Here is a 26,610-nt window from a genome sequence, read left to right on the forward strand (position 1 = left end):
CTGGAAAACAGAAGTGAAGATCCAGGTATTATTTATTTATATCTCTATATATTTATACATCAATAAAAACAGTATTGAGCTTTGTTTCCTGGACAAACATGCCCGATTAGTCTCTCTCCATGAAGTGCGGTGAGTCTAACGCAGAGCTGGCTGCTTTGCAGCTCCAAGTCCGCCTCCTGTAGATCTTCCCGTTTCACAGCAAAAGCCTCTTCTCCTCGGTAACCATGGCCAACCCGCCTGACTAGTCAGCAGATTCTCATTTGCTGTTACCAGGCTCACTGTCAGATAAATATTTTTTGTGTGTGCAGTCTGTCAGCTTTTTTGAAAATTAAGAAACAGATGATCAAGTTTTCCTCAAGTTCTCAAGGACTGTCAGCACCTGTAAATCTTGTCCATGCAGAGAAGTGAGTATTCCCTCCCTCTTTCCATTGACTCCCATGTCCATCCCGGACCAAACCACAGCATGTCCCAGCTCTGCCTCCTCCACCTTTGTGTTCTTTGCATGTTTCTGTCTCACTTTTTTTTTTTTTTTTTTATCCTCACCCGAGGATATTTTTCCATTTTTTGTACAGATAGAATGGGAGGGAGAGAGAGGAAGGGAGAGAGAGTGAGAAACATCGATGTGAAGGGACACATCGAGTGGCTGCCACCCGCACGACCAACCAGGGCCGGGGACAAACTGCAACCGAAGTACGTGCCCTTAGCGGGAACCGAACCCGGGTCTCTCCGGACCGCAGGCCGACGCTCCAACCGCTGAGCCAAACTGGCCAGGGCTCTGTCTCACTTTTTGCAATGGAGTTTGTTGGAGGCTATTCCTTATCACAGTCTTGAAGAGCTGTGATCTTCCATCTCCAAGCCGAGTCCCTGGTCCGCTGGCCTCCAGCCCTCTGTACCTCCAGCTTGAGCCACATTCAAGGGATGGTGATCTCAGTGTGTTGATTCTTATTTATTTTTAAGAATGGAAGTGTGATTTATTTTCAAATGATGAAACTCCCCAAGAATTACATTTTCACCTTCATTTCATTTGTCATCTTTTGTACAGGTAGTAGATTTGGACTATAAGGGAACTCAGAATACTAGATGTTTTGTCCATGAGGATATATTCCCTTATGGTCCTAATGGGGATAGGGATGTCATTTCTAGAATGTAATGGACAATTTCAGGACAGCCCTTTGGCCACCCCTCATGAGACTGCTTTCCAGTAGAGTGTTCCCATCTCCACCCTAGGTCGTCTGGTGTGAGACTGCAGAGGAGCTGACAGGAGCAGTCAGTGCTGTTCACTAAGCAAGGACAGAGGACACTACTGCTGCGTTAGAAATCTGGCAGATGTAGGATTGGCCCTCCTGGTATTTTAATGTAGGAATCCCTGACATTGAAAAAAAAATTCTTAAATGTGAACTGCTGGCTTCCAGCCATGCTGCCCTCCCAGTATCCTCCAGGGGGCACCATCCACACTGTATTCCACAGGAATGGCATCCTCCCTTGAATGGAACAGCATAGCCAAGTGAGGTATTTATAGAGGGACACAGTGAGCAGACATGGCCCTGTGTACTGGAGCTCAGTCTAGTACCCTGACTCAGAACTCACCCTAAAGAAGTGATCAACTAATCACAGAACTCTGCTTCAACATTTTAAAACTAGAAAGCATGAAAGAATTCAATAGCCACTGAAAAGGAGAGTTAGCATCTGGCAAACGAAATGACGTACAATGATTTTGAACTAGGAAACATCCATGCATTTGTCCCTTTCACAGCTGTGACAAACACTGATATTTTCATAGTGCATATACTGATAAGGCTATTTTTGAAAGATGGATTCCACGATTATTCAAAACCAAAAATGGAAAGTCAAACTGCTGAGTTTTGGAAAAGGCAAAACAAAGACAGCAGTGAGCTTGAATTTCTTTTTGTGTGTGTCTACTCATATACCACCCACAAGCAAAATGAAATGGACCTTGTGCTTAGGGATACAACCATATTAAGTTTTCAATCATGAACTAAGAGTAAACAACTTGAGCTGGAACACAAAAATATTTTAATTATCCATCTCAAACCACTAAACATTGTAGCAAATATGCTTTTGCATGTAGTGGGCATTCGGATCACTTTGGCCTTCACTCACACATTTGGTGAGGGCCAATTTCAGTGTTTAGCTTTTTTTTTTTTTTTAAATCCTCACCTGAGGATATTTTTTCATTTATCTTCAGAGAGAGTGGGAGGTAGGGAGGGAGAGAGAGACATCGATGTGAGATAGACACATCAACTGGTGCCACCCACACGACCCCAACCGAGGCCAGGGACAAACTGCCACCGAGGTACATGCCCCTAGCAGGAACCGAACCGGACTCTCTGGTTCACGGGCTGACGCTCTAACCACTGAGCCAAACCAGCCAGGGCATAGTCCAGCTTTAATACGTCATATTCCAGGGTGACCAGAACAGGTTAAATGGGGTACGGTTTGTGCAGGAATTTGACAGAAAGTATCAGAAAAGTTCGAAAAACCTGGGCTTGGAAAACTGACCTAGCATTTGGATCCAGTGAGTATTATAAAAACATCTTCAAATGTAACCTCAGACCTCAGGTCTGAAGACAATACTATTAAGGCCTGAGAGAAAACAGAACACTCACGGAGGCAGTAAGCTTTGCTGCAGGAAGACCTAGTGAAACCCCCTCTTACTAGCAGAACCCCAGGCACATCCCTGCCCTCCCGGCTATAAAATGGGGGGTGATGATGCTCCTGTTAGGAACTTCAAATGCGATACAGCATGCAAGGTGCTTAGCATGGTGGCTAACAGAAACCACTTGTTAAATAAATTTGAACTGTATTTTGTACCACAGGACAAAGTAAATGTATTATTTGGCAGGGGATGGGAGGGAAAGGCCCAAAACAGGAGGAAACAACTTTTCCTTAAAACGGATACAGATAGAATTAGAAACCTAGTTTCCAAGGCAAAATTACTTAAACGACAGTGCTACCAAATTGCATTAAATATCCACCATCAATAAAATGAGTATGCTAAGTATTGGCAGAGTATTGAAATATGAAATACTTTTAGGTTGTTTTGATTTTGATGGATAAAAAAAAAATTTTTTTTTTCTTTATTGATTTGAGAGAGAGAGAGAGAGGAAGGGAGAGGGAGAGGGAGAGAGAAACATCGATGAGAGGACACTGATGGGCTGTCGACTGCATGCCCCCACTGGGAATCAGGCCCACAACCTGGGCATGTGCCCCAACCAGTATCAAACCGGTGACCTCTTGGTACATAGGTCGATGCTGAACCACTGAACCACACGGGCTGGGTGGTTGTTTTGATTTTTTAAATAAGTCACATTACTATTTGGTTCCACACTGCTGATACATATCACACAAAATTTAGGCTTTGAAATGCATTTATTTTTGGATTATTAGAATTCATCTTTCATGAAATTTTTATTAAGTAATATACCTTAAATTAAACTCAAGGGTATAACTGCATCCCGATAGCAACACATACAAGTGGTTTTCCATTCAAATTTACAAAAGCATTATATAGTAGTAACAAAAATATAGAAGGGGTTGAGATTAACTTTTAATCCAAAGTTTTCATTTTTAAGACCATCTACCAACATCCCACTGTAGATATTTCAAGAGAGAGAAGAAAAGGAGCACTAATAAAGGTTGTTACTGCTAAACCATCCAATTACTTGAGAGTTAGGTAACTGGATATTTCAGAGTCCACGTGGTCTTAAATATTTTCTGTGAGCAAACAAATTCACTTGTATGATAGGGTTATATGTTTTAAGGTGAAAACCTAGAGTGAGAACAGTACACAGGATGTTTGTAATCGTAACTAATAGTTAAAGCTGCACAAACCTACCTGTTCATCACATTGACTACACAATGTGGGACACGTTTGTACAGTTCACGTTGTTTCAGAGAAACAGATATCCAGTAATGGGAGCACTTCAGCACATTACCAGTAACTATTTCAAAGCTTTTGAAAAGGATGCTGTCAGTTAATATTTTACATTAAAATAGTTCACTTTAAGTCAGGACACTAGGTCCTGAGGCCAGCTCCCCATTCTCAGATCTTCAGAAACGATCCCAGTCCCTAACCGTCCCGTGCTCAGCGGGGTACATTAATGAGTGTTCTTTCTGAGCACTGCACTGCCAATTTCTGGAGCAACCATCAAACTTCACTCTGCTACAAGGAGAGGTATTCATCCCTTTTTTGGTAGTGTTAGTTTTACTTTATTTGAAAAAGTACATGTGTGCTATCAACTTTGGGCAGATGAAAAGAAAACCTTTAACCTGGTTTTATTGAACTGTATTGCCTTATATGCTCTATTCTGTGTGCTATTTAATTCAGTAGGCTGACTGAAGGAGGAAACAGAAACCTCGGGAACTTGGAAATACAACAGTTATCATAGAGCTATATGTCTGTCCGCTACAAAGCAGCTGGAATGTAAAAAAATACATAGAACACAAATGCACAACTCCTCGGGGCTTAGACGAGTTTTCTTCAGCAACCATGGTTCATTAGAAACTAAGAGTCAAGTTATTTAAAAGACTTGAGGGCCCCAGGGGAGAAAATGAATGTTAATTTAGATTTTAAAATTAATTGTGAACATGTTAATTATGGTTAGATTAAAATACAGAAATGCAAATTAAAAATTCAAATGCATAACAAAGATTTCTCTTCGGTTCTTGCTAAAAAGGAAAAAGGACAGAACTAAGTACATAAAATTATATTACAAGTACCAGGGGAACTGCAACCATTAGAGATTACATTTTCTATAGAGAGCAATAACAAACTTTTACCAGCACACATTTAATTAATATAAAATACAACTACAACATATTACATAATGTGATTTTTCTGCTACAAAAAACCGTAAGACTATCTGATGCAAAATATATATTGTGCAAAAATTAAAGAGATCCGATTTCCAGAGAGTGGTAAGGAAAGCTGCCTCACTAGCCGGGGTCCACTGACAGGAACTGAGCTTTCCCCGCCTGTCCCACTGCCAGCAACGGGAGTGGGGCAACTGCGACACCAAAATAAACATTTTACATTCCTCTGAAATATATAATGCCAGATTATTTCAATATTATGAAGAGCAAACACCCTCTTGACCACTGAACAAAGACATGCCCCAGAAACTCTACGAGGGTCTCCACGCGGATCTGGACAGGGGATGAGGGTGCAGATGGAAGACTTAGGGGGAAAACATATAAAAGAAACATATAAAACATTATGCATTTAGTACCAAAAACAGGGACATTTTCCAAGAACTTTTTACATATTTTGAAATCCTGTAAAAACCACATATATTGCAAGGGGTTAAAAACAAAATCGTTGATAAATGAGAATTCGTTTTAACAGAGTCCATGCAATTCTCTTAGTTGGAAAGCTACTGTCCCAAGTCACACAATATGCTCTGCCATATGATTACATATTAAAATCATTTCTTAAAGGAAATTATTTTACATTTTTTCCTGACAGAGGTCTTGAGAAAGTGCTGTACAAAGTAAAGATTATAGAAATTTTTTAAGTGATCATCTTAAAATACTATACAAAAATGTGTAAACAAAAAGATGCTTTACAGTTGCAGGGCTTTATAAACTCCATGATGTGGATTATAACAAAGGATCACCTCTTGTGCATATCTAAAGATTGTCGGCATAACCCTAAAAATTCAAAGTTGCGTTTCAGTCAGCAGCAAAAGGCCCAGGAAGCACCACCGCGGTCCCCAGGCCCTAAGGAGTAGCCGCAGACATGCTGTCTGCTAAGGACTTGGCCAGCACAGGCTCACCGTGCTTATGGAGGGACATGTGGAAAAGATTTTGCAGTCTCACCTGCGAGATGCTCTAACACTAAAATGTTTACACTCCTGTTTTGTCTACCCCGTCAGAGAGGAAAACTGCTTTGAAAAGATACTATAAACAATATAAATTCTGATAGTAAAGCCCTGTAAAAATTAGATATGATATTTTTGGCACAAAACACTTTAAATCCAAGCTCTTTTGCAAAATATATGTCTGAAATTTCTTATTTGAAAATAAAAACTTTTAACATATACACAAGTATAAATGGTTCTATGAATGAATGAATGAGATTTTATGTTTCCTTAAATACTGCACACACCTTCAGTTTCCTTCAGTACCAAGTATCTGCACACACCTCCACATCCCACATGACACAGGTATTGCACAAGGAACACTGCCGAAGTACACACACAGCAGTCTGAAGAGACTTGGGGTTTACCTGTTAGTATTATTTGTTTGTAAGTACTTGGACTCAATATTTTCCAGAAAAGCTAGATGACCAATTTCAGAAAAAGAATGCTTGCTATCTTTCCTTGACCCATAATATTAAAATCTGTATCAATATATTTAAGCATTTCATTTATGTTTTCCAGCATTTAAAATTCAGCAAAACCTGTTTTTGTCATTTCTTACAGCATTCCTTCAAAAACAGGAGAAGCTTCGTCAAATGTAAAAGAAAGTAAAATGAGTCCACAGGGCAGTAATTTTTTCACCAAAGATCTCCATTCTGAGAAGCACTGCAGAACAGTATTTAATTCTGTCAACTTTGAGAGAGCCGTTAGGTGCAAAGTCTGCTAAAAACTTGAAACATACCATGACCGCTGGATACAGTTCTCACTGAATTGCACAATTTCTTTCCTGCCTAAAATGTTTTAGGGTATGCTACAGCTGCTAAAAGGATTTCTGTTTTTCTTGGTCCTCTGTTTGTTGGGCCTAAGATTGATGACATCTCCACCATTAAGGGTACTTGAATTCTGACCCGACTGACTTCCACCAGATGTGTTAAAGACACCTGCAATAAATTGAAGGAAAACACAAGAGTTTGACGCTATGTCTCAGGGTTACCTACTGAACACTGCATCCAGCTTCTTACCGAATCAGTAATATTTCTAACTGTAAGCCTTTGTTTTCATTTATTTAAAAAAAAATTTTTTTTTCTTTAGTGATTTTACAGAGAGAGGAAGGGATAGGGAGAAAGAGACAGAAACATCAATGAACGAGAACATCGATTGGCCACCTCCTGCACACCCCCCACTGGGGATCGGGCCCACAACCTGGGCATGTGCCCTGACTGGGAATCAAACCTGCGACCTCTGGTGCATGGGTTGATGCTCAACCACTGAACCACACTGCCAGGGCTGTTTTCATTTATTATTATTATTTTTTACTTTTTTTTATCCTCACCAGAGGACATTTTTTGATATTTTGTTCAGATAGAGTGGGAGGGGGGGAGAGAGAGAGAAATATCAACGTGAAAGGGACACATCACATCGAGTGGTTGCCACCCACATGACCCAACCAGGGCCAGGGACAAACTGCAACCGAGGTACATGCCCTTAGCGGGAACCGAACCCAGGTCTCTCTGGACCGCAGGCCGACGCTCTAACCACTGAGCCCAACCGGCCAGGGCTTCATTTTTTTTTAATAGCCAGGACACACGGTTCAAAGTTCAAAGGGTAAAAAAGGGTTCACAGTGAGGTATCCCTTCCACCCTAGTCCCCACCACCACCAGTTTTTCTCCCCTAAGGCAAGCATGTTTTACCAGTTTTCCTATGTACCCTCCCAGAGATATTTTATGCATATACATCCTTTTTCCCTCCCTCTGCTACCCAAGTACTAACATACTCTACACATGATTCTTGGTTTTTCCACTAATCTATTTTTGAAATATGGAATCAGTAAATAAGATAATTGTAATAATTTCACTTTAACTTTACGTCATATAACTTCCTCAAGAATACCTGATTCGTAGTTAACTATAGTATTTGTGATATTTTATGTTAATAAAATATTACATATGTAAAAGCTGATAGTCATGTAGGATTTTCCTATCTAGCCTAAAATAACAACAAAATGGTTTACAGATAATTAGTCATGAGTAGATAAAAGGAGTAAATTTTTTAAAACCTTAACTATGATAGTTTCTGTTTAGAACTGTGCTGGTCTTTCTGAACTATTTATCATCCTTAATACACAAAACTCTGGGCCAGAGACACTATCAACAATACAAAGGTGACTATGACCAATTCCTGCCCAAAGGACATTTACAATCTTTATTTTTTTTTTTTAAGCTTACAGTCTAGTAAATGAGGTGCGTTAGTATACAAAGAAGTAACGTTATAAGACATTGTATGTTAAGTGCCATAAAAGAGACACAAGATTCCATGGATGGTTCAAAGGAAGGACCACTTAATTACATCCAATTTATAAGAATGGAGGAACTACATGAAGAAGGTGGAACTAGACGCCTGGCAAAGTCCTGCACTTAGATCTCTGTTCATTTAGAAGAAAAGCATGAGGCCAGCGATGTTGCTGCGGGAGCTTGCTAGATAGTCCATGAGGAGCAAGTAGCTCTCTGGCAGAAGATGGGAAAGGGAGGTTACTCTTGATGGGAGAACCAAAATGAGCGGAGTGAAGAAGTAAGACAGCCCCGGGTACGTTCAAGAAAGAGCAAGATGTCTGGTGGAGCTGGGAAAAGGGGTACATACATAATAGTGGGGCATGAGGCCGCACAGGAAGGAAGAGAGCCTTAATATTCCTTAATGAGAATCCATATACCTTTAATAAGACACCTGATACTACTAAATTTAATAATCGCTGATCTAACACTTTCTAATCACATTTCTTAAATAAGAACATTGTATAAAAAATAGTAAATATGATAATGAATGGAAAATAAATTTACTAGGTAAACATGGGTCTAAAATTTCCTGGGCACTTACCAATTTTGTTACTACTGGAATGCCTTACTTCTGGATGCTCAGCTACTTGTTTGAGTTTTTGAAGATACTTCTCAGCCAAATATTTAAAAACTAGAAAAAAACAAGAACAAAAACCCTACCAGGTCAGTATGACTTATGCAGGTAAAATAAGTTATTTCATATCACGTACTATAATATTTATATTTACTAAACAAATTTAAAATTAAATTAGAATTAGAAGCACACAATCTAGTTGAAAAATTCAACTTTTAAAATTTATTTCAGCAATACCTAAAACAAAAGCAATATTAATAAATATTTAGTGGCATATTATTGGAAAAGAAATGAAATAATATTTGTAATCATTGGCTCTTTAGTTTTAAGTACTTCAGTAGTGATTAATATTCAGCAGCACTAAATGACTTAGTCTTAAAAGGATGTCTCATTTGTTTAGGTGAAAAAAACTACCCAGAAGACACCTGAGCAACAATCTAGTTGCTACCTAAATACAGTAAGTACTAATTCTTGCCCAGCCAGTGTGGCTCAGTGGTTGAGCGTCGGACCCATGCACCAAGAGGTCGCCAGTTAGATACCCGGTCAGGGCACTTGCCCAGGTTGTGGGCCTGATCCCCAGTGGGGGGCATGTAGGAGGCAGCCAATTGATGTTCTCTCTCATCGATGTTTCTATCTCTCTCTCCCTCTCCCTTCCTCTCTCTCTCTAAAATCAATTAAGAAAAAAAAAAGTAGCAATTCTGGAATGAGAAATATAACAATCATCTTTCTCTAATCTTACTTTCTTAAACTAGGAAATATTATTAAACAAATTAAGGTCATTGCAACTACCTAATGGAATATTCACTATTGTGGAGTTCTAAAACAATTCGATAATTTTAAGAGGTATGCATAAAAATACACACATGCATACACACTCACACATAGTTTTATTTTTAAAGATAAACAAAACACCCAGCAGAGTTTGCTGTAGAGTAACAAGTATTCCAAGACATTATAAATAATTATAAACTCTAACTCTACGATACAGTATGCTTTTAATTTTTTCTTAAAGATGGGTGACAAGAAAATTCTATTCTCATTACAAATGTTTTCAAAATACACAACAGAAAAGTGATAAGAAGAATAAAACAAACTTCCTGTTAATTTTTTTTTTAATTTTTTAATTTATTTTTTTGTTACAGATGTTTCTCCTTTTTTACCCCATTGGCACCCCCCTCCCCACCCCACACCCGCCCTGTCCCCAGCTTTGTTGTCCATGTCTATTGGTCATGCATACATGCATGTAAGTTCTGTGGTTTATCTCTTCCCACCCCCCAACTCCCTCTTCTGACAGATGTCAGTCTGTGCCCTACTTCCATGTTTCTGGGTCTACTGTATTCCTCAGACTGTTATGTTTCCTGTTAATTTTTTAAAGGCATTTACCTTCATTCACATTTAGATCTTCCTTCACTGATGTCCTATAGAATCTCAGCTTCAGCTTTTTCGCCAGTGCTTCAGCTTCCTCGCTGTACATCAATTTAAAAAATGCTCATTATAAAGGTACTTTCTGATAACTTGTTTTTTAAAAAAATCACTTTTACTACATTTACTGATACAACTGGAAAGGGGGTGTCAGATGTTCCAGACCAGTTAAAGCTGTGTTCTCTGTGCTTGAACAGGGTTTTTAGTTGTCACTACTCTTGGGGGATAAACACCAACCATTATACTGTAAATTATACTGTAACTGTAAACAGACACTTTTCCATAAAGTCACTAAACTCTAGCCTTAAAATAGTAAAATATCACTTTTCTTTATATAATACTTCAATTTTCTCTCTTCTGTTTTTGAAAACATTTGAATTTAATTATACTCTGAAAATCATATATTGCATTATTTTACTCTCACTGGCTAGGAAACCACTTTGCTGCCAAAGTCAAAGTCAATATAGTAATTAATGGCTGTCTCCACGAGAGGGGACTCCTAATGTGGACTCCTGGTTTTATTAAGACTGTAGTGGCTAATCTCCAAAATGGTTCCCAATGATTCCATCCCATCTCCCTACCCTCCTCCTGGTCTTCATATCCTTGAGTAGTCTCCTCCCACACTGTAATCAAGGTTGGTCTATGGGATCAAGAAAATGCAGAAGCAATAGTATGTGACGTCTGAGACAAGGTCCTAAGAGAATGTGGCTCCTGCTCTGCTCTCTGGGACGCCTGCTGTGGGAAGCCAGCTGCCTTGTGAGAACACTCACGCAGCCGTGGAGCAAGGAACTAAGGTCCCTGCCAACAGCCGAGTGAGTACAGTACCCTGGAAGAAGATCCTCCAGCCCCAGTCAAGTCTTGGTGTGAATACTATAAGGCCTAACTGACATATTGACTCAACCTCATGAAAAACCCTGACACAGAACAACCCCAAATTCCTGACCTACAGAAACTGAAATAATAAATGTCTGTTGTTTTAAGCTACTAAGTTCTAGACTAATTTGTTATAAACTTCTAGACTAATTTGTTATACAGCAACAGATAACTAACATAACACATAAAACAATAATGTAGATACCAAGCAAAGATATTCAAAGCTAGCAAAACTTTAATAATACAATGAAAAAATACTATAAAAAAAATGATATGGATGCTAAACTCCATCCACAAATTTGAGCATAATAGTTCTGAATATACAAAACAATATGAATCTGAACTAATCTGTTTAAACTCATCAACATAGGTTATCTACTTATTCTATATTAAAGCATATTTCTTAACATTTTTACATATAGTAAGAATGTTTTTCTTAACATTTTTATTGCGTCTAGATTTTACTTAAAATTAAGACCTAGATTTGTGGTGCAAAGACCTAAGACTAGAATTATAAAAGGGCCTTCAAAATTTAATCCTTTAATTTTCTCTATTTAAAATTCAGTATGAACTTCTCTAAAAACCAAACCAATCACATAGAATAGCTCACAGAAAATTTAAATATAAGGTACTCTTTATATAAACTTCCCTAAGTTTTGTAAGTCTATGCATAAATTAAAATTGGTTTTAACTTTATGAAATTATCACCACCCACTCAACAGTAGCCATCTTACTTCTTTATACAAGAATCATCCAAGAGATCAATCTTGTTCTGGACAAGTACAGTTGGTATATCTCCAACTTCAGCTACTACTTTCTCTCTCCAACTGGAAATTGCTTCAAAAGATTCCCTGTCTGTGGTAGAAAATACAAGCACACAAGCCTGGGCTCCTGTAAAGTCACAAAATAAAAATGTTATTTATTTTAATGAAACAGTCTTATGCAGGGGGAGGGCAACTTTTACCTATCAAAACAAGTTTTATGTAAATAAATGTCGAACTCATCTTTTAGCATTCTGCTTATTTTTTAACATATAAATTCTATTTTCTAATTTCAAGAACCCATTTTTACCAAGAACAGTGGTTCTCAAACTTGTACAAGTGTCAAAGTGCCCTCAAAATCATACACTTTTGGGGGGACACCATGAACTACTGATACATTTAATTACACTGGAAGTGCTAGAGAGAATGGTAAAATGGTAAGCATAAGTGACAGGCGGCTGCCACCTTCTTCCTGTTGATGTTTGTCACTCTCAATTTCTTTCAGCACAGATTTAAGAGCAAGCTATGAGAAAAAAACACAGAATTTTCTCATTCTATTTACATTTCTAAATATCTATTATCTTATTTTAGTAGCAGAATACCAATGATGCTAACGAACATCATTTAAGAAGAACCAGTGCCAAGAGAAAAAATACACAATAGAGAAGGAAAAAGTTAATTAATTTTCACCCCGTTTGACTGCATAATTCCCGCACTATATTCATTGACAATATTTTATCTATGAACTATCACATCAGATTGATAATATCTAAAATTAAATAGAAGCAGCAACCTTCTGGAAGAAGCTCTTTTACTAATTAGCTGTTGAATCAGGTGGTGCAGTGACGAGAAGCAGGTGTGTCATCAACAAGAAAAACGGTCCTAGGGGAAGGAGGGTTTCCTGGAAATGAGGCATGTTTTCTTATTTACACCCTCTTTCCAGATCCCTCATGCATAAGAGTTTCCTACTAAGACTCACACATACATGCTGGGCTACCTAAGACACTCTAAGGCTAGAAGGTTTGTTATCAGCAGAGGGAATACAATGGAAGGAAAGAGCGTACGATGAAAGAGAAAACCAGTAGTTAGTATGACTGTCAAAGCAGAGGCTTCATCTGGGAAAACCTTCCCTCCTCCAGACAGGTTTCAAACCAAAGATTAAATTAATTGTACACAATTCCTAAGGGGAAGACAGGCAGATACACCCTGAGACTTTGTCAAAATTGAAAGAATAAAACTGAAGAGATCACACTAGTATATTGGTAAATAAATTTATATTTACTTGAACTCTAATATTTACTCAAACTACAAATAAAACATTATTTAATCATACTTTAACTTTTATTGAACTAAGTTTTATTTTAAAACTCTATTTGTTAGCTTTAAACCTAGAATTTTGTATCTAATCAATTGTCATTTAATTGGAGGGTCCAATAGGATATTTCCAGGTATACAAAATTTAGACACTTAAAAAAAAACCCTTAGAGGAAGTATATAATTCTATTTTTTTAAAAAACAAAAAACTGCCCTGGCCAGTTTGGCTCAGCGGTTAAAGCGTCGGCCTGCGGTATAGAGAGACCCGGGTTCGGTTCCCGCTAAGGGCACGTACCTCAGTTGCAGTTTGTCCCCGGCCCTGGTTGGTCATGAGGGTGGCAGCCACTCGATGTGTCCCTTTCACATCGATGTTTCTCTCTCTCTCTCTCCCCCTCCTGCTCTATCTGAACAAAAGAATGAAAAAGTGTCCTCGGGTGAGGATAAAAAAAAAATAAAATAAAAAAACAAAAAACTATGCAGATAGTGCCAGAAATATGGGCAGCAGGAATAATTAACTAAGAATAACAATGTTTTGTTTTTTACAAAATTAAGGATCAAAGGATAAATGACAAAGTATATGCATAACAACCCCAAAATTAATGGGGTACTACTGAGTGGGGAGTGACCAAAGGAATGTGGGAATGTGCTAACGTGCCTGTCTGAAGAGGAGGATGTAACACTGATATGTTTAAGTAATCAAGGGAGGTAAATAAACATTGATATATGGAGCAGACACTGGAGGACCTGTGTGCCCTCGGCCCCTGGGTCACTGCAGCTGTGGAGACAGTTCCTGCCTCTGCAGGTGGCTCTGCTTCCCTGCCCCAGGGCATTTTCTGATGCTTCAGAAGGGACCCTTGGTTTGTTGAATCATCTAAGGGGAATTGATGCCTGGGCATGCGTGGGGCACGGGGTGTGGGGGGCAGATACCTCAACTTCACTTTGGTGGGACCATCCTGAGGTGTGCCTGTATGGTTCTTCACAGGGATCCCCAATTGCCTCCAGTTATCATCCCCCTCTACAAATTTCTCTCCCTCCTTCCCTAGTCTCTCACTTCTACTTCCCAAATAAATTACCCCCACCCAGTTGTGCCAAGAGCTGCTTTGTGTGGGTCTTGGGAGGGGAGGAAGGGTTAAACTAAGACAGTAAGTGTCTTAAGTTAAAGGCAATCACCATAAGAATAAAGAGACAATGTGTGCCTACTAAACCACAGGAGAAAAACAGACCTATCCAACGGACAGGAGAAAAGAAAGTAGGAAGAAAAAATACCCTACAGAAATATAACCCCCGAAGGAGACGACAGAAACAAGTGAGAACAAGAGTAACTACGATCTTCAGAAAGAGTGGTGCGCACGCCTCTGAAGCAGGACAGCCACCTGATTCCAGGCCTTCAGACTGAATGCTGCCGCCAGCCCAGCCTGTTTAACTGAACTATGTTACCAACATGAAACAAAGACACACAACCTGGATTACTCTTGCAGTTATAATAATTCTGACAAATGTTGGGCAACTACTTGTTTTATCCCCTAACTGAAATCATCCATCCATAAAAAATATTCTGTCAAACTGTGATGCATTATGGTTCTTCTATGTTTAGGAAAACTCTTTAAAAAAAAAAAAAAGCCCTAATATATACCAAAAAAAGTTAAAAGAGGGCTCTTTTTGACTGAGGTACCAATAAAACTGATGACAAATTCCAGATTCCAAAATGTGTGCGAGATCACCATTTGCAGAATTTACAAAGGAAACAGCTATAAAGCCTACACAACTCTGGAACTCTCTCGAGCACGTCAGTATATATACATATATTTTAAGAATTGAGAAGAGGAAAGGAAGAACATTATGAAAGGATTTTTTTTAGAGAAAATACTGTCCACCCCAACCCTTCTCTCTCTTTCAAGAAGGTGGGATGGGTGAGGGAGAGTACTATCATTACCTCCCCTTCATCTTTTCTTTTTCCTCCAAATTCCTAGTTTAATAAGGATGTGTTTATTTTAAGGGGAAAAAAGGTCCCAAACATCAGGTTGTTCAGAAAAATAACCCACAGTATCAACTTTAGAAAACAAATCTTCAGACTATTACACTAATTGTTTTCCTAGAGGATGCATCTGACATGCCAGCTCTCACTCACAAACACAGTCACATTTGTGCTGAACAGCCCACATCGCTCTCACCCGGGGCACAACACACATCCCTCTAACTCAGGGCTGCTCTCGGGGGCTCCTCAACTACTGAGGTTGCCTTTGCACTTAGGGAAGCAACTACTGAATTCGTATGAATGAAAAAACTGTACTCCTTCATAACAAGAGATTATTTTGGAGACAGCTGATAAAAACCATACATCCTTTTAAGTACTAAAGAAGTATCAAAATTAAAAGCAAACATTATAGGGTAAGACTCAACTACTGGGAGTGTAAAGAAAGTGAAAGTGGGACTAGGCGCAGGGCAATATGAATTAATGAACACGGGAGGGACAACATGGGGAGGTATTAGGGAGAGGATCTGGCGAAAGCGTTGATCTTAGACAAGTGCGTAGGTAAAGAAATAATGGGACAAGATTTCTAAACCTCACTGTGTGCTTAAGAGTCATCCTGATGCCCTGGCTGGTTTGGCTCAGCAGTTAGAGCGTTGGCCCAGAGAGACCAGGGTTTAGTTCCCACTAAGGGCATGTATCTCGGTTGCAGTTTGTCCCCGGCCCCGGATGGGATCTGTGGGTGGTGGTCAGTTGATGTGTCTCTCTCACATCGATGTTTCTCTCTCTTCCTCCCGCTCTATCTGAAGATAAATGCAAAAAATGTCCTCGGGTGAGGATAAAAAAAATGAGTCACCCTGGCCATTGGCGCTATCTCTGTTATCCTCGCCTCCTCTTCATCTTAACCCAGCAGGAATGGACTTCAGCAAGACCACTTCAGGAGCTTGCTGTGCGTTCCCAGCAGTTAGGGGCTCCTCGGGCTGATCCTGCTTGATTCAAGCCTGAGGAAGATGCAGCGGCTGGGAGCACGACCAAGCGACAAGAGGGCGGCACTGGGAGTGACGGCTCCCACTGCTGGCAGACAGAGTGCACGGGACTTCAGACCAGTAGGGAACCATGCGAAGAGATGAGCCAGCATGGGGTCGTTTTAGATCGTGTCCAATAGGGCCGTTTTCGGGTGATGGGAGCTTAGCACAAAGGAAGATGGAGGTGGAAAGATGAGTCCCACAAAGGGGCAAAGCAACTCCCTGAATAAAGTATACGTTTGCCCTGAAGAAAAACCCCCAAGAATGGAAACCTTGGAGAAATCCAGGATGATTTCCTAGAGAAAAGGCCCCAACATCAGACAATAGCACCTACCACAGTGTTCTTGTCTCCCAATCTGCTCTTCTCCTAGGCCTGACCCAGGAGAATAAAGGAACATCTCTAGCCCTGGATGGTTTGGTTCAGCAGTCACAGCACCAGCCTGAGGACTGTACCTGGTCATGGCTTTGATTCCCAGTCAAGGGCAGTACCTGGGTTGCAAGGTTCAATCTCTGGGCCCAGTGGGGGTTATGTGGGAGGCAACCAATTGATATGTCTCTCTCACATAGATGTTTTCTCTCTCTCTCTCCCCCACCTCCCTACCTGCCCCTGTATAAAAAAAAAAAAAAAAAAATCAATAGAAAAATATCCTCAGGTGAGGATTAACAAATAAAAGAAACATCTCTAGCAAGCTAGGGAAGAAAGTGGGAGGAGGAGACAGCCAACATTCCTTTCCCAGACCACAGGTACTGGCCTGCTAAGTAAGACTCCAGAAAGGAGAAAATATTTAATGGTAAAATACATTTGGAGTTCTGATTAATACAAAGGCCTGGCACATCTCATTACCAAATTGAGATCATATTCATGAAATAATTACAAGACAGCTGGAAAAAATTACTGGAGAGTGACCAGAAAAGACACAAGCTGAAGGGGTTTTTTGTTGAGGATAAAAGAAGACTTCACCTCTTCCTACTGCCTAATCAAATATAAACGAACGTGAGAGACCAAACAAAAGTTGCATATTGGTAACTTCATGAGCTGTGCCCTGTTCAACATAATAGCTACTATAAAAATTCTTGATTCAAAAATGACCCTTTGCCCTGGCTGGCTTGGCTCAGCAGCTATGAGCGTCGGCCCGCAGACCAAAGAGGCCCAGGTTCGATTGCCACTAGGTGCACGACCTGGTTGGGGTTTGTCCCTGGCCCCGGTTGGGGTCATGTGGGTGGCAACCACTCGATGTGTCTCTCTCACGTTGATGTTTCTCTCTCTCTCTTCCTCCCTCTCTTTCCCTCCTGCTCTATCGGAAGATAAATGCAAAAATGTCCTAGAGTGAGAATAAAAAAGAAATTTTTTTAAATGACCCTCTACAGTTGTTATTAGTGGGGTGCCCTCCATGTCTCCATGGGTTGCTGATGGAAGTGAGTTTGCAATGTCACGAGAAAAGGAATTTTATGAGACTGGCATGGGAGAATGAGTGCTATTTGCCTGTGTGGAATTAAACCCGAGATTCCAAGGTCCCCTCTCCCTCCGTCCCACCAAGGAAGAAGTCCAGCTGTGTCCTTAGCAGAGCTAGGACTAAAGCCATCGCCCTGAGTTTCCATTTCATATTTGCACAGTCCAATCCAGCATCCGGCTAACTTAGCTGTGCTCCCAGCTGCAGTCCATCAGTCCTTTGCGTGTGGAGTCTACCGCTTCTAGGAACACAAGTGGATGCAAGAAGCAGGAGCAAAACCAGAGAACAAGAGAGGAACCAGAGCACGAGAATTCCTTTGTCTGGGGATTTGAACCTTCTAAGATTCTGTGCACTTGCAGGGGCTCCACCCCATCTAGCCAGTTATCTTTGTTTTTAAGTTAGACTGACAGGCACATTCCCCACATCACCCCGACCTTACTGCACATGCATCCATCTCCCCTTTGTGATTTGCAGGGACTGGACTGAGGAGTGTAAAGTCACAGCTTCCTGGTGAAGCTGCTCAGATGGCTATGCTTATAATGTCTGGCCTCTCTTTTGCTCCTTTTTTATTACTAATAACTAGCTAATTACATTGTTAACACTGCTATCCTTTCTTTTTCTCTCTTTGACTTCCAGTTCTGTTAGTACTAGTCATCTTTAGGAGAGTTAATGTTTTAATTTCTCTGTTGTAGTCATTTGGACATATCTTACATATATTTAAAGGCAGCAGGTGTTTTCCATCCCCATATTATTTTCCTACTATTCAATCTTCCTTCTATTCTACCTACCCTAAGAATCACACCACTGGAAAAGTTACATCATTATCATAGATACCAGCAAACCACCCAAAAAGGAATCACTTCTAATAGTTAACAAACTACCCCTTTATCTACACATCAGGAAATAGAGATAGATCTAAATAAACTTTTGATGTCAATTATAAGATCACCAATAGCAAATATTTATTCCTAATTAATAAGATCATTCAAAAAGTTATTATTTCTGAATGTAATTCAGAAAATACTCCCCAAGACACATAATGTGCTGAGAGTAATTCTATCCTCAAATAACTGAAAGACCCTACAAGATGGTCTCTAGACTTGTTCTAGTGTAGCTGAGGACCAGCATCATCAGTGTCACCTGGGAGGTTGTAGAAATGAAGACTCTCAGAGCCTCCCCCAAAGCTACTGCATTAGAGTCTGCATTGTTAACAAGCTCCCCGGGGAATTCATTTGCACATGAAAATCTAAGAAACACTGCTCTAGAGAACACAGCGTAAAATCTGAACAACAGCAAAGATCAACCAGAAACACAAGGCTGTATACACTAATATAGATATTACTCTAGGTTTAAAGTGCTTGTCCCTTATTCTCTTGGACACTCCATATAATCTAAAGCATACAAATCATTCAATGAACCAATTCCATGCTCATATAATTTCTAAACAAATCTGAAAGACTTGCAGAGTCTAAATGTTGTTTCTAATTCTTGCATTTATAACTGTAATTTATAAATAGCTTCTTGCCCAGAACTATTTTATTTCCAACAATTTATATTCATTTATGTTTGTGAAAGTATGTTTTTTAATGAAATAAAGGTTTCCTTCCATTTAGTGCATATAGTCTTAGATAATTTAGTTCAAATCTATAACTTTATTTCCATATGTTGCTAGAAAGAAGTATCTTTTTCTTAGAACCAATCACAGTAAAAAAGCATAATGAAAACTATTTTATGTTGTATGTAACTTTCTGTACTAAGTATGCTTTCTACTGCCTAGGCTAGACTTTCTTAAGAGCTTAAGAGAGTTAATTTGGGACCCCCAAAAGGCTTCCTAATATGATCTGTGCTCTGTTCTAACCTACTTACAAGGAGGTCATGTTTCGACATGTCTCACTATACAATTAAGCCAGTATTCGAAGAATATTATTATGCCTTTGAGCAATGGCTTTTAGTATAATAGGTCTTTTAAATGAATTATAGTTAAATTTTTCTTTTTTAAAAATAAAATTTACAAAATGTTTATGCATCTTGAATAATACATTTCTAGGACTTAAGTCAGTTAAGTCCTAATTTCATAAAGCATAGTGTTTCACCACTAAATCCATCTTACTTAATTCATACTTCCTACCCTTCTCTTCCCTGTCTTTTTAAATATTTAATTATATCATCATCTGAATCTATACTAGTAGCAGATATTACCTGGTTGCCTAACTGGCATCCAGTTCCCCTCCCTTCCTGAGAATACCTCTCCCCAATTGTACATTAGCATGGTTTAGACAGGCTAACTACACTTTCCTCTAAGGAGTTGAGGCCTTAAGTACACCAAGCCAATTAGGGTAATTACTACTTATTGTAATCTGGCCAAGGGTAGTCTAATCAGATAAAACCTCAGGATTTTTCATCCATTGTTGTGGGAAGTAAACATCTCCCTGTAAGTATGTGAAAACCAAGTGGCTTCTAAATGCTGAGGGTAGCAACCTTGCAACCAAGAGGAAAATCAGCACGAGAGGAACCCCACACAGGGAGGAAGGTAAGCCGGAGAACTAATGGTTATAGAACAAACTACTAGAACTAAAGCTATCCTACTTCTACTTTTCTATTGAACAAGTAAATAAACCTTTGTAGTTTAAGTATCAAATTGCTTTTCTGTTGCCAGCAACCAAAAGCATTCTGAGGAACCCCACAGGAAAGCATAACAAATGTTCAATATGCCACTTCACAAATTTATGTTTAACTGCCTCTGCTTGTTCCTTAATTCAAATTAAGATGTGATAAATGTTTATTCCTACAACTTAGAAAAAGCTGAAATAAGACCTCTCTCAGTATCCCACACTCTTTGCCATTTTAACAGTTGGCTAAAAAAAGTTACATTTTAAGAAAAGGTTTTAACAGACATCTACTTATATGCTTGAGATTACTTTAATTTAAAATGTTAAATATAGGGAAATCAAAGCTCTTTAAAGCCTTTTACTCCAAATGAAACAAAGTGGAAATAAATTTAAACACCCACTGTAAATTAAAATGTAAATACTAATTATGGGTTCTTTTTAGTTTCTAGCACATAGTAAGGAACATAGTATGATTTGTGGACACCTAAAACGTACCAAACAAGACGTATACAACAAACTGGATGAGCCAAATGTAAAAAATTAAAAGACAATAATATTGCTCAGTTGGTGTGGCTCAGGGGACTGAGGGTTGTCCCATAGACTGAAAGGTCTGAGTTTGATTCCAAGTCAAGGCACATGCCCGGGTTGCAGGCTCGATCCCCAGTGGGGAGCGTGCAGGAGAAAGTCAATCCATGTATCTCTCTCACATTGATATTTTCCCCCTCCCCTCCTCTCTCTCTAAAAAATCAATAAAAACATATTTTTTTAAAAAAGATAATAATGTTGAACACAGCCTAATGACAAAAATGGAGAAAGTATTAATACCTCAACTAGAGTACAAATTAAAATATTTTTAGCTACCTGGTCTTTTTTAATCAGGGACCCAATTGATCTACTGAACTATACAGTTCCAACATTTTCTCCTTTTTATTTCTATATACATCAAATCATTTTTTTTTTAATCCTTATCCGAGGACATTATTTTTCCTTTTTTTTTTTTGGTTCAGGCAGAGCCGGAGGGAGAGAGAGGAAGAGAGAGAGACAGAGAGAGAGAGAAACATTGACATGAAAGGGACACATTGAATGGCGGCCACCCGCACAACCCAACCAGGGCCGGGGACAAACAGCAACTGAGGTATGTGCCCTTAGCGGGAACCGAACCCAGGTCTCTCTGGACCGCGGGCCGACACTCTAACCGCTGAGCCAAACTGGCCAGGGAAAATCATTTTTGACATTTGACTAGTTTTGCCTTTTTTAAAGTTAAACTTTCTTTTGGGATAATTACAGCTCACACAGTTTTGCCTCTTTAAAATTAGAGATACATAATAATAAATATATTCTCCAAGAATAACATACTGGTTAAAAAGTAACACCAGCATATCAAATCATCAAAAGTTTAAAAAGTCCCTGGCCAGTTTGGCTCAGCAGTTAAAGCATCAGCTCATGGACCAAAAAGTCGAAAGTTCGATTCCAGTCAAGGGCACATACTTCAGTTCGGTCCCCAACCCTGGTCGGGGTCGTGCAGGAGGCAACCAATTGAAACACATCGGTGCTTCTTTCTCTCTCTCTCTCTACCACTTCCTCCCACTCTATCTGTAAAGAAATGGAAAAATATCCTCAAGGGAGGATTAAAAAAAAAAGTTTAAAAAGAAATAGCCCAACCTATTTTTTTCCTCACTAAAAGAACATATATTTCATGTCAAGACATTATAGAGAAAAAACTAGATAGGTAAAAAGAAAATAATGACAATCTCATGCATTCCTACTACTTGTTGATATTTCCACCTAGGTTTTCTGTTTGTTTTATTTTTTCCTGTGTGTTGTATGGGGAGAAGAGAGGAGGCAGTTGTGGTAATAACCCCACTAAAATATATAAATAACCTTTACTCAAGAATAAACTGTATATTTAGGAAACACTAATTAACAGTGTCAATGCTCATGAAATTCACAATTTGATAAGAATACCATCTAAAAAAAATTTTATTGTTATTGATTTTAGAAAGGAAAGGAGAGAGAGAGAAACATCAATGAGAGAGAACATCGACTGGCCGCTTCCCATATGCCCCTACTGAGGATCAGGTCGACAATCTGGGCATGTGCCCTGACTGGGAATCAAACCAGCAACCTCTTAGTGTATGGGTGAATCAATACTCAACCACTGAACCACACCAGCAAGGCTACATTAAGAGCTTTGGGGAGTAAGAGCATAATTTCACCTCATACCATGATACAGGTGCTCAAGATCCAAATTGGCATCCACAGGAGAAAGAATCAAAACTCCTAAATGGGAAGCCTTTAAGGACACAGTAGAAAGAGGCAGTAGTAGGAAGTGGTAACGTTATTAGAATGACACCTGAGTGGTGTACCACTGTTATTTCTCAAGGAACCAACATGTTTTCTTAGAGCAGGCAGTGAGTCAAGTTTCCTTGGCACCAACTTAGAAAGGCGCCCTGGCCAGTTTGGCTCAGCGGTTAGAGCGTCAGCCTGTGGTCCGGAGAGACCCGGGTTCGGTTCCCGCTAAGGGCACATACTTCGGTTGCAGTTTGTCCCCGGCCCTGGTTGGTCGTGCGGGTGGCAGCCACTCGATGTGTCCCTTCACATCGATGTTTCTCTCTCTCTCTCTCCCTCCCACTCTATCTGTACAAAAAATGGAAAAATATCCTTGGGTGAGGATAAAAAGAAAAAAAAAAAGAAAGGCAACTTCTTTGTTGCTTATATGTTAGTGTAATTATGTTTTTATTAAACCTCAGTTACCATTATTGTAATAAATCCCACATTTTCAAAAGTGAAAAAAACAACATATATATTCAAAAGCATCAATAGGCCATAATGCTACATGGTACTAGATTAAACTTTCAGTTACTTTGCTCTCATTACAATCACCACTGGCAGTGAATTGGAGATACACTAAAAATGCTGTTTTAAATTCCAAAAGAAAAGGACAAAATTTTATAGGAAAATGTAATGGAAACTTAGCAATCTAAGCTCTTCTTGAGGAATTTAACCCTCCACTTTAGAGTCGTTAGTCCTACAGCTGTAGTTCTCTCCTTTCACGTATACCCCACACTTCTTGAACTCCTACAGCACTGAAAAGGCTTTACCCAGGAAATTTCGTGTGCCATAACAAAATGTCATCTTATTTACAGGGGCTTTACTTTTTTATAGGATTCCATTCTCTGACTACACAGTCACTACCTTAGGGTCAGAAGTAGGCATGTCGTGGTTTCTGACTGATTAGGTCTTGGATGCCTATGTAAGTCATGTAATTCTAAAGTCAAAAACCAACAGTCTATAGTACAAAGTATGACTTACCACTCAACACGATCCTTAGAAGAATAATGACCTAGCATTTAAAAAAATGTTTTGAAATTAATTTAAGTATTCTTAAAGAGAAACCTCTCTATGAGAAACAAAAGAGGCAAAGTTCTTTGATTAGCCAAAAGAACATGCCCAAACAAACAAAAACCCCCACAATTTACCTCGATAGTAAGCCTTTGTTATTGCATCAAATTCCTCTTGACCTGCTGTATCCCATAACATTAATCTGACATCTTCGTCATTAACTCTGAAACAAGAGATAAATTTCTTATGTAAAGGAAATGTCTTTAGTATATAGATTTGCGTACATTTTTATTTTTCAAATTTGGAAGTATTAAAACAACATTGTTGTTTTCACTCTGAAAAAGTCTGAATACTCTTAAATGCTGATACAATGACCAAAGTGAAAGACATTCCCCCAAAGCTGTAATTTACACATGATTTGGATTTACCTGGCACGTTTTACCCTTTGACAACAGTCACAATTACTGGCTGTGCTAAGACAGCAGTTCTGGGAAAGAGGAATTCCCTCAGGTCAGGGCTTGCTCTCCTCTCTACTCCATTCTAATGAGTTCTGGGGCACAAGTGATAGAAGAAGAAAGGAGAACAGCAGTTTACCTTTGATTTTAGAAAGAAACTAAATCAAATGAAAAATTTACTCTATTTTGTCATACAGTCCATTGTCTTATTCATGGCAGTTATTTTCTATAAAGTCAAAGCAAACATTGAATTAGCAAATACTAAACTATTGCTCTCAGGGGAAAGATAGGGTTAGATTCCTTTGAGCCCCTGGTTACATTTTTGTCAACTGATCAATATATAACCCTGCTTTTTGTGTGGTTCTGTTTAAAGACACCTTATTTCATATATGTTGTTAATTCATTAAAAATGAACTCACAGTCTACAACACTGTAACTTATGCCTGAACAACGCTTATCTAACACGTGTTTTCTCAGTAAGGCACATCACACACAGCCTTCTTGCACTTAGGATCACTAGACAGCATTTCAGCACTAAGCTTGGGGACCATTATAAACACTGAAATCACCAACAAAAAGCACAAAAATGTGGCACAAACACAGAACACTAAAAGGACATTTATTTACAGTATGAGAGATGAAATAAAAAGGACGGTGGGTCACTTTGTTTCACTGAGACTGGGAACATGTGCGTAGGGTGACTCAATTTTGCTGCTCTGTGCATGTCTGTGATGACCACCAAAGCACTGGGTGCACTGATTCTGGGGCTACAAATACATTTTAGCAAGTAGGTGAATTTGCAAATGCAGATTCCACAAATAATGAGAATCAACTGTATATTTAAAATAATTTGGCCCTGGCCGGTTTGGCTCAGCAGTTAGAGTGTCGGCCTGTGGTCCGGAGAGACCTGGGTTCGGTTCCCGCTAAGGGCATGTACCTTGGCTGCAGTTTGTCCCCGGCCCTGTTTGGGTCATGCGGGTGGCAGCCACTCAATGTGTCCCTTTCATGTCGATGTTTCTCTCTCTCTCTCTCTCTTTCTCTCTCTCTCTCTCTCTCTCTTCCCCTCTCTCCCTCCCACTCTATCTGAACAAAAAAATGTTCTTGGGTGAGGGTAAAAATAAATAAAATAAAATAATTTGGTTCAGATAACAACTACAAAAATATAAACATCATCAAGACTTAAAACAAATTCTCTTCAAATATCTAAAGGAAACAAATACAAAAATATTTTTAAAAACGGTAAACAGGATATAAATTAGAAATTCAACAATATTTACAACAATGAACACAATTATCTTTGAGCTAATGTCTGGGCTAGTTAAGTCAAATTTGTTTAATGTTACTTATTTCTGTAATATATTTTAGTTTGTCTCTTACACTTTAAGATATCCTAAAAAGTTCTCAGACTAATGACAAAAAGGGTTGCTTTGATGTGTTTGAGAATCCAATTGGATTTCTTGAAGTTAAGATGTCCTTTTCAAAGAAGTATTTAATCCTCCCAAATCTGTTATCTCTTATTTCTTTAGAATAAAAATAAATTATTATTAATTCTCTAACTTCTATATAGTCTTGCTCAGTTTTAAAAAGAGAAGAGACATTCTAAACAAAAGGATCCCACAGTATAACATGGGAACTATTCTGATAGACAAGTAACTTTCCTTCCAGTAAAATAGTGTAAGGAAATCTCACTAGAGTCAAACATCAGTCTGTGTTTAAGAACTGTCTAAAGTGCCATCAATAAATACAGAACAGATATGAGATAAAAATGAAAAGGGAGGTGGGAGGGAAATAGGAAAGACAGAAAAACACATGAAGGAAGAAAGGAAAAGAGATGAAGGTGGAGAAAAACGGAAAGATAAAGAAAGTAACAGAAAACCACCAAAAACTGCCTCATGAGCCACTGCCACTACATGCCTAACCTCGGACCACACTGTAATTAGTTACTATTATTCTGATGAAAGACTTAGACACAGTTCACAAAGCAAAACCACGAGGATAAAATGGCCAAGTACATACTGGATTTGTCGCTCCAAAAAATCAACTCCAATGGTTTTCTTGTAATCTTTTGTAAAAATGCCTTTGCAGTATCGCTGAATCATACTTGATTTTCCAACTGCACCATTCCCGACAACCACCATCTTGATGGCCACTTCCATATCTTCCTCCAACATTTTTGGACTTGAAAAGGTTTCTGTACCAACTTTAACTCCAGGTGATCAGATCTTTTTTCTCAAATCTGTGGTGTAAAGTGAAAATAAAACTATATTTTTGTAACATAAAAACAGTACAAAATAAAATAAGCTGTGTTTTATCAAGAAATCATTATATTAAATGGCAAGAATTTGTTTCCATGAAGAAGGCTCCCTCCCTACTCTGTTTAACTAATGTAAATTCTTTAAAGGAGGAGCAACAATATCATTCTTTCTTTTTTAAAATTTTGATGAATTTATTTTATTATTATAGATGTCCCTCCTTTGTTCCCATGACACTGTCCTCCCTGTCCCCCCCCCCCACCTTCACCACACTGTTGTCTTGTCCACTGGTTATATATATAAGTTCTTTGTTTACCACCCAACCTCCTTCCCTCTGAGGATTGTCAGTCTGTT

The 26,610-nt window shown here is 38.9% G+C and overlaps 1 protein-coding gene across 2 annotated transcripts; it reads right to left on the reverse strand.

Moving 5' to 3' along the window:
• Positions 1-6,151: 6,151 nt before the first annotated feature.
• RAB23 (RAB23, member RAS oncogene family) lies at positions 6,152-26,244 on the reverse strand. 2 transcript variants are annotated; one of them, XR_004957845.1, is made up of 7 exons: positions 26,021-26,244; positions 23,687-23,772; positions 11,813-11,969; positions 10,167-10,249; positions 8,751-8,840; positions 6,622-6,820; positions 6,152-6,247 (listed from the first exon to the last, which is right to left on the reverse strand). XR_004957845.1 is itself a non-coding variant. In XM_036249361.1 (6 exons), the coding sequence occupies exons 1-6, from the start codon at positions 26,173-26,175 to the stop codon at positions 6,681-6,683; spliced, it is 711 nt and encodes a 236-aa protein (XP_036105254.1). In that variant the 5' UTR covers positions 26,176-26,244; the 3' UTR covers positions 6,617-6,680. The 2 variants fall into 2 exon arrangements, 1 of the variants encoding a protein (XP_036105254.1); XM_036249361.1 differs by lacking the exon at positions 6,152-6,247 and having other exon boundaries at positions 6,617-6,820.
• Positions 26,245-26,610: the final 366 nt, after the last annotated feature.

This window comes from Molossus molossus, unplaced genomic scaffold (genome assembly GCF_014108415.1).
Source record: "Molossus molossus isolate mMolMol1 unplaced genomic scaffold, mMolMol1.p scaffold_m16_p_8, whole genome shotgun sequence".
In the NCBI taxonomy this organism is placed as follows: Eukaryota; Metazoa; Chordata; class Mammalia; order Chiroptera; family Molossidae; genus Molossus; species Molossus molossus.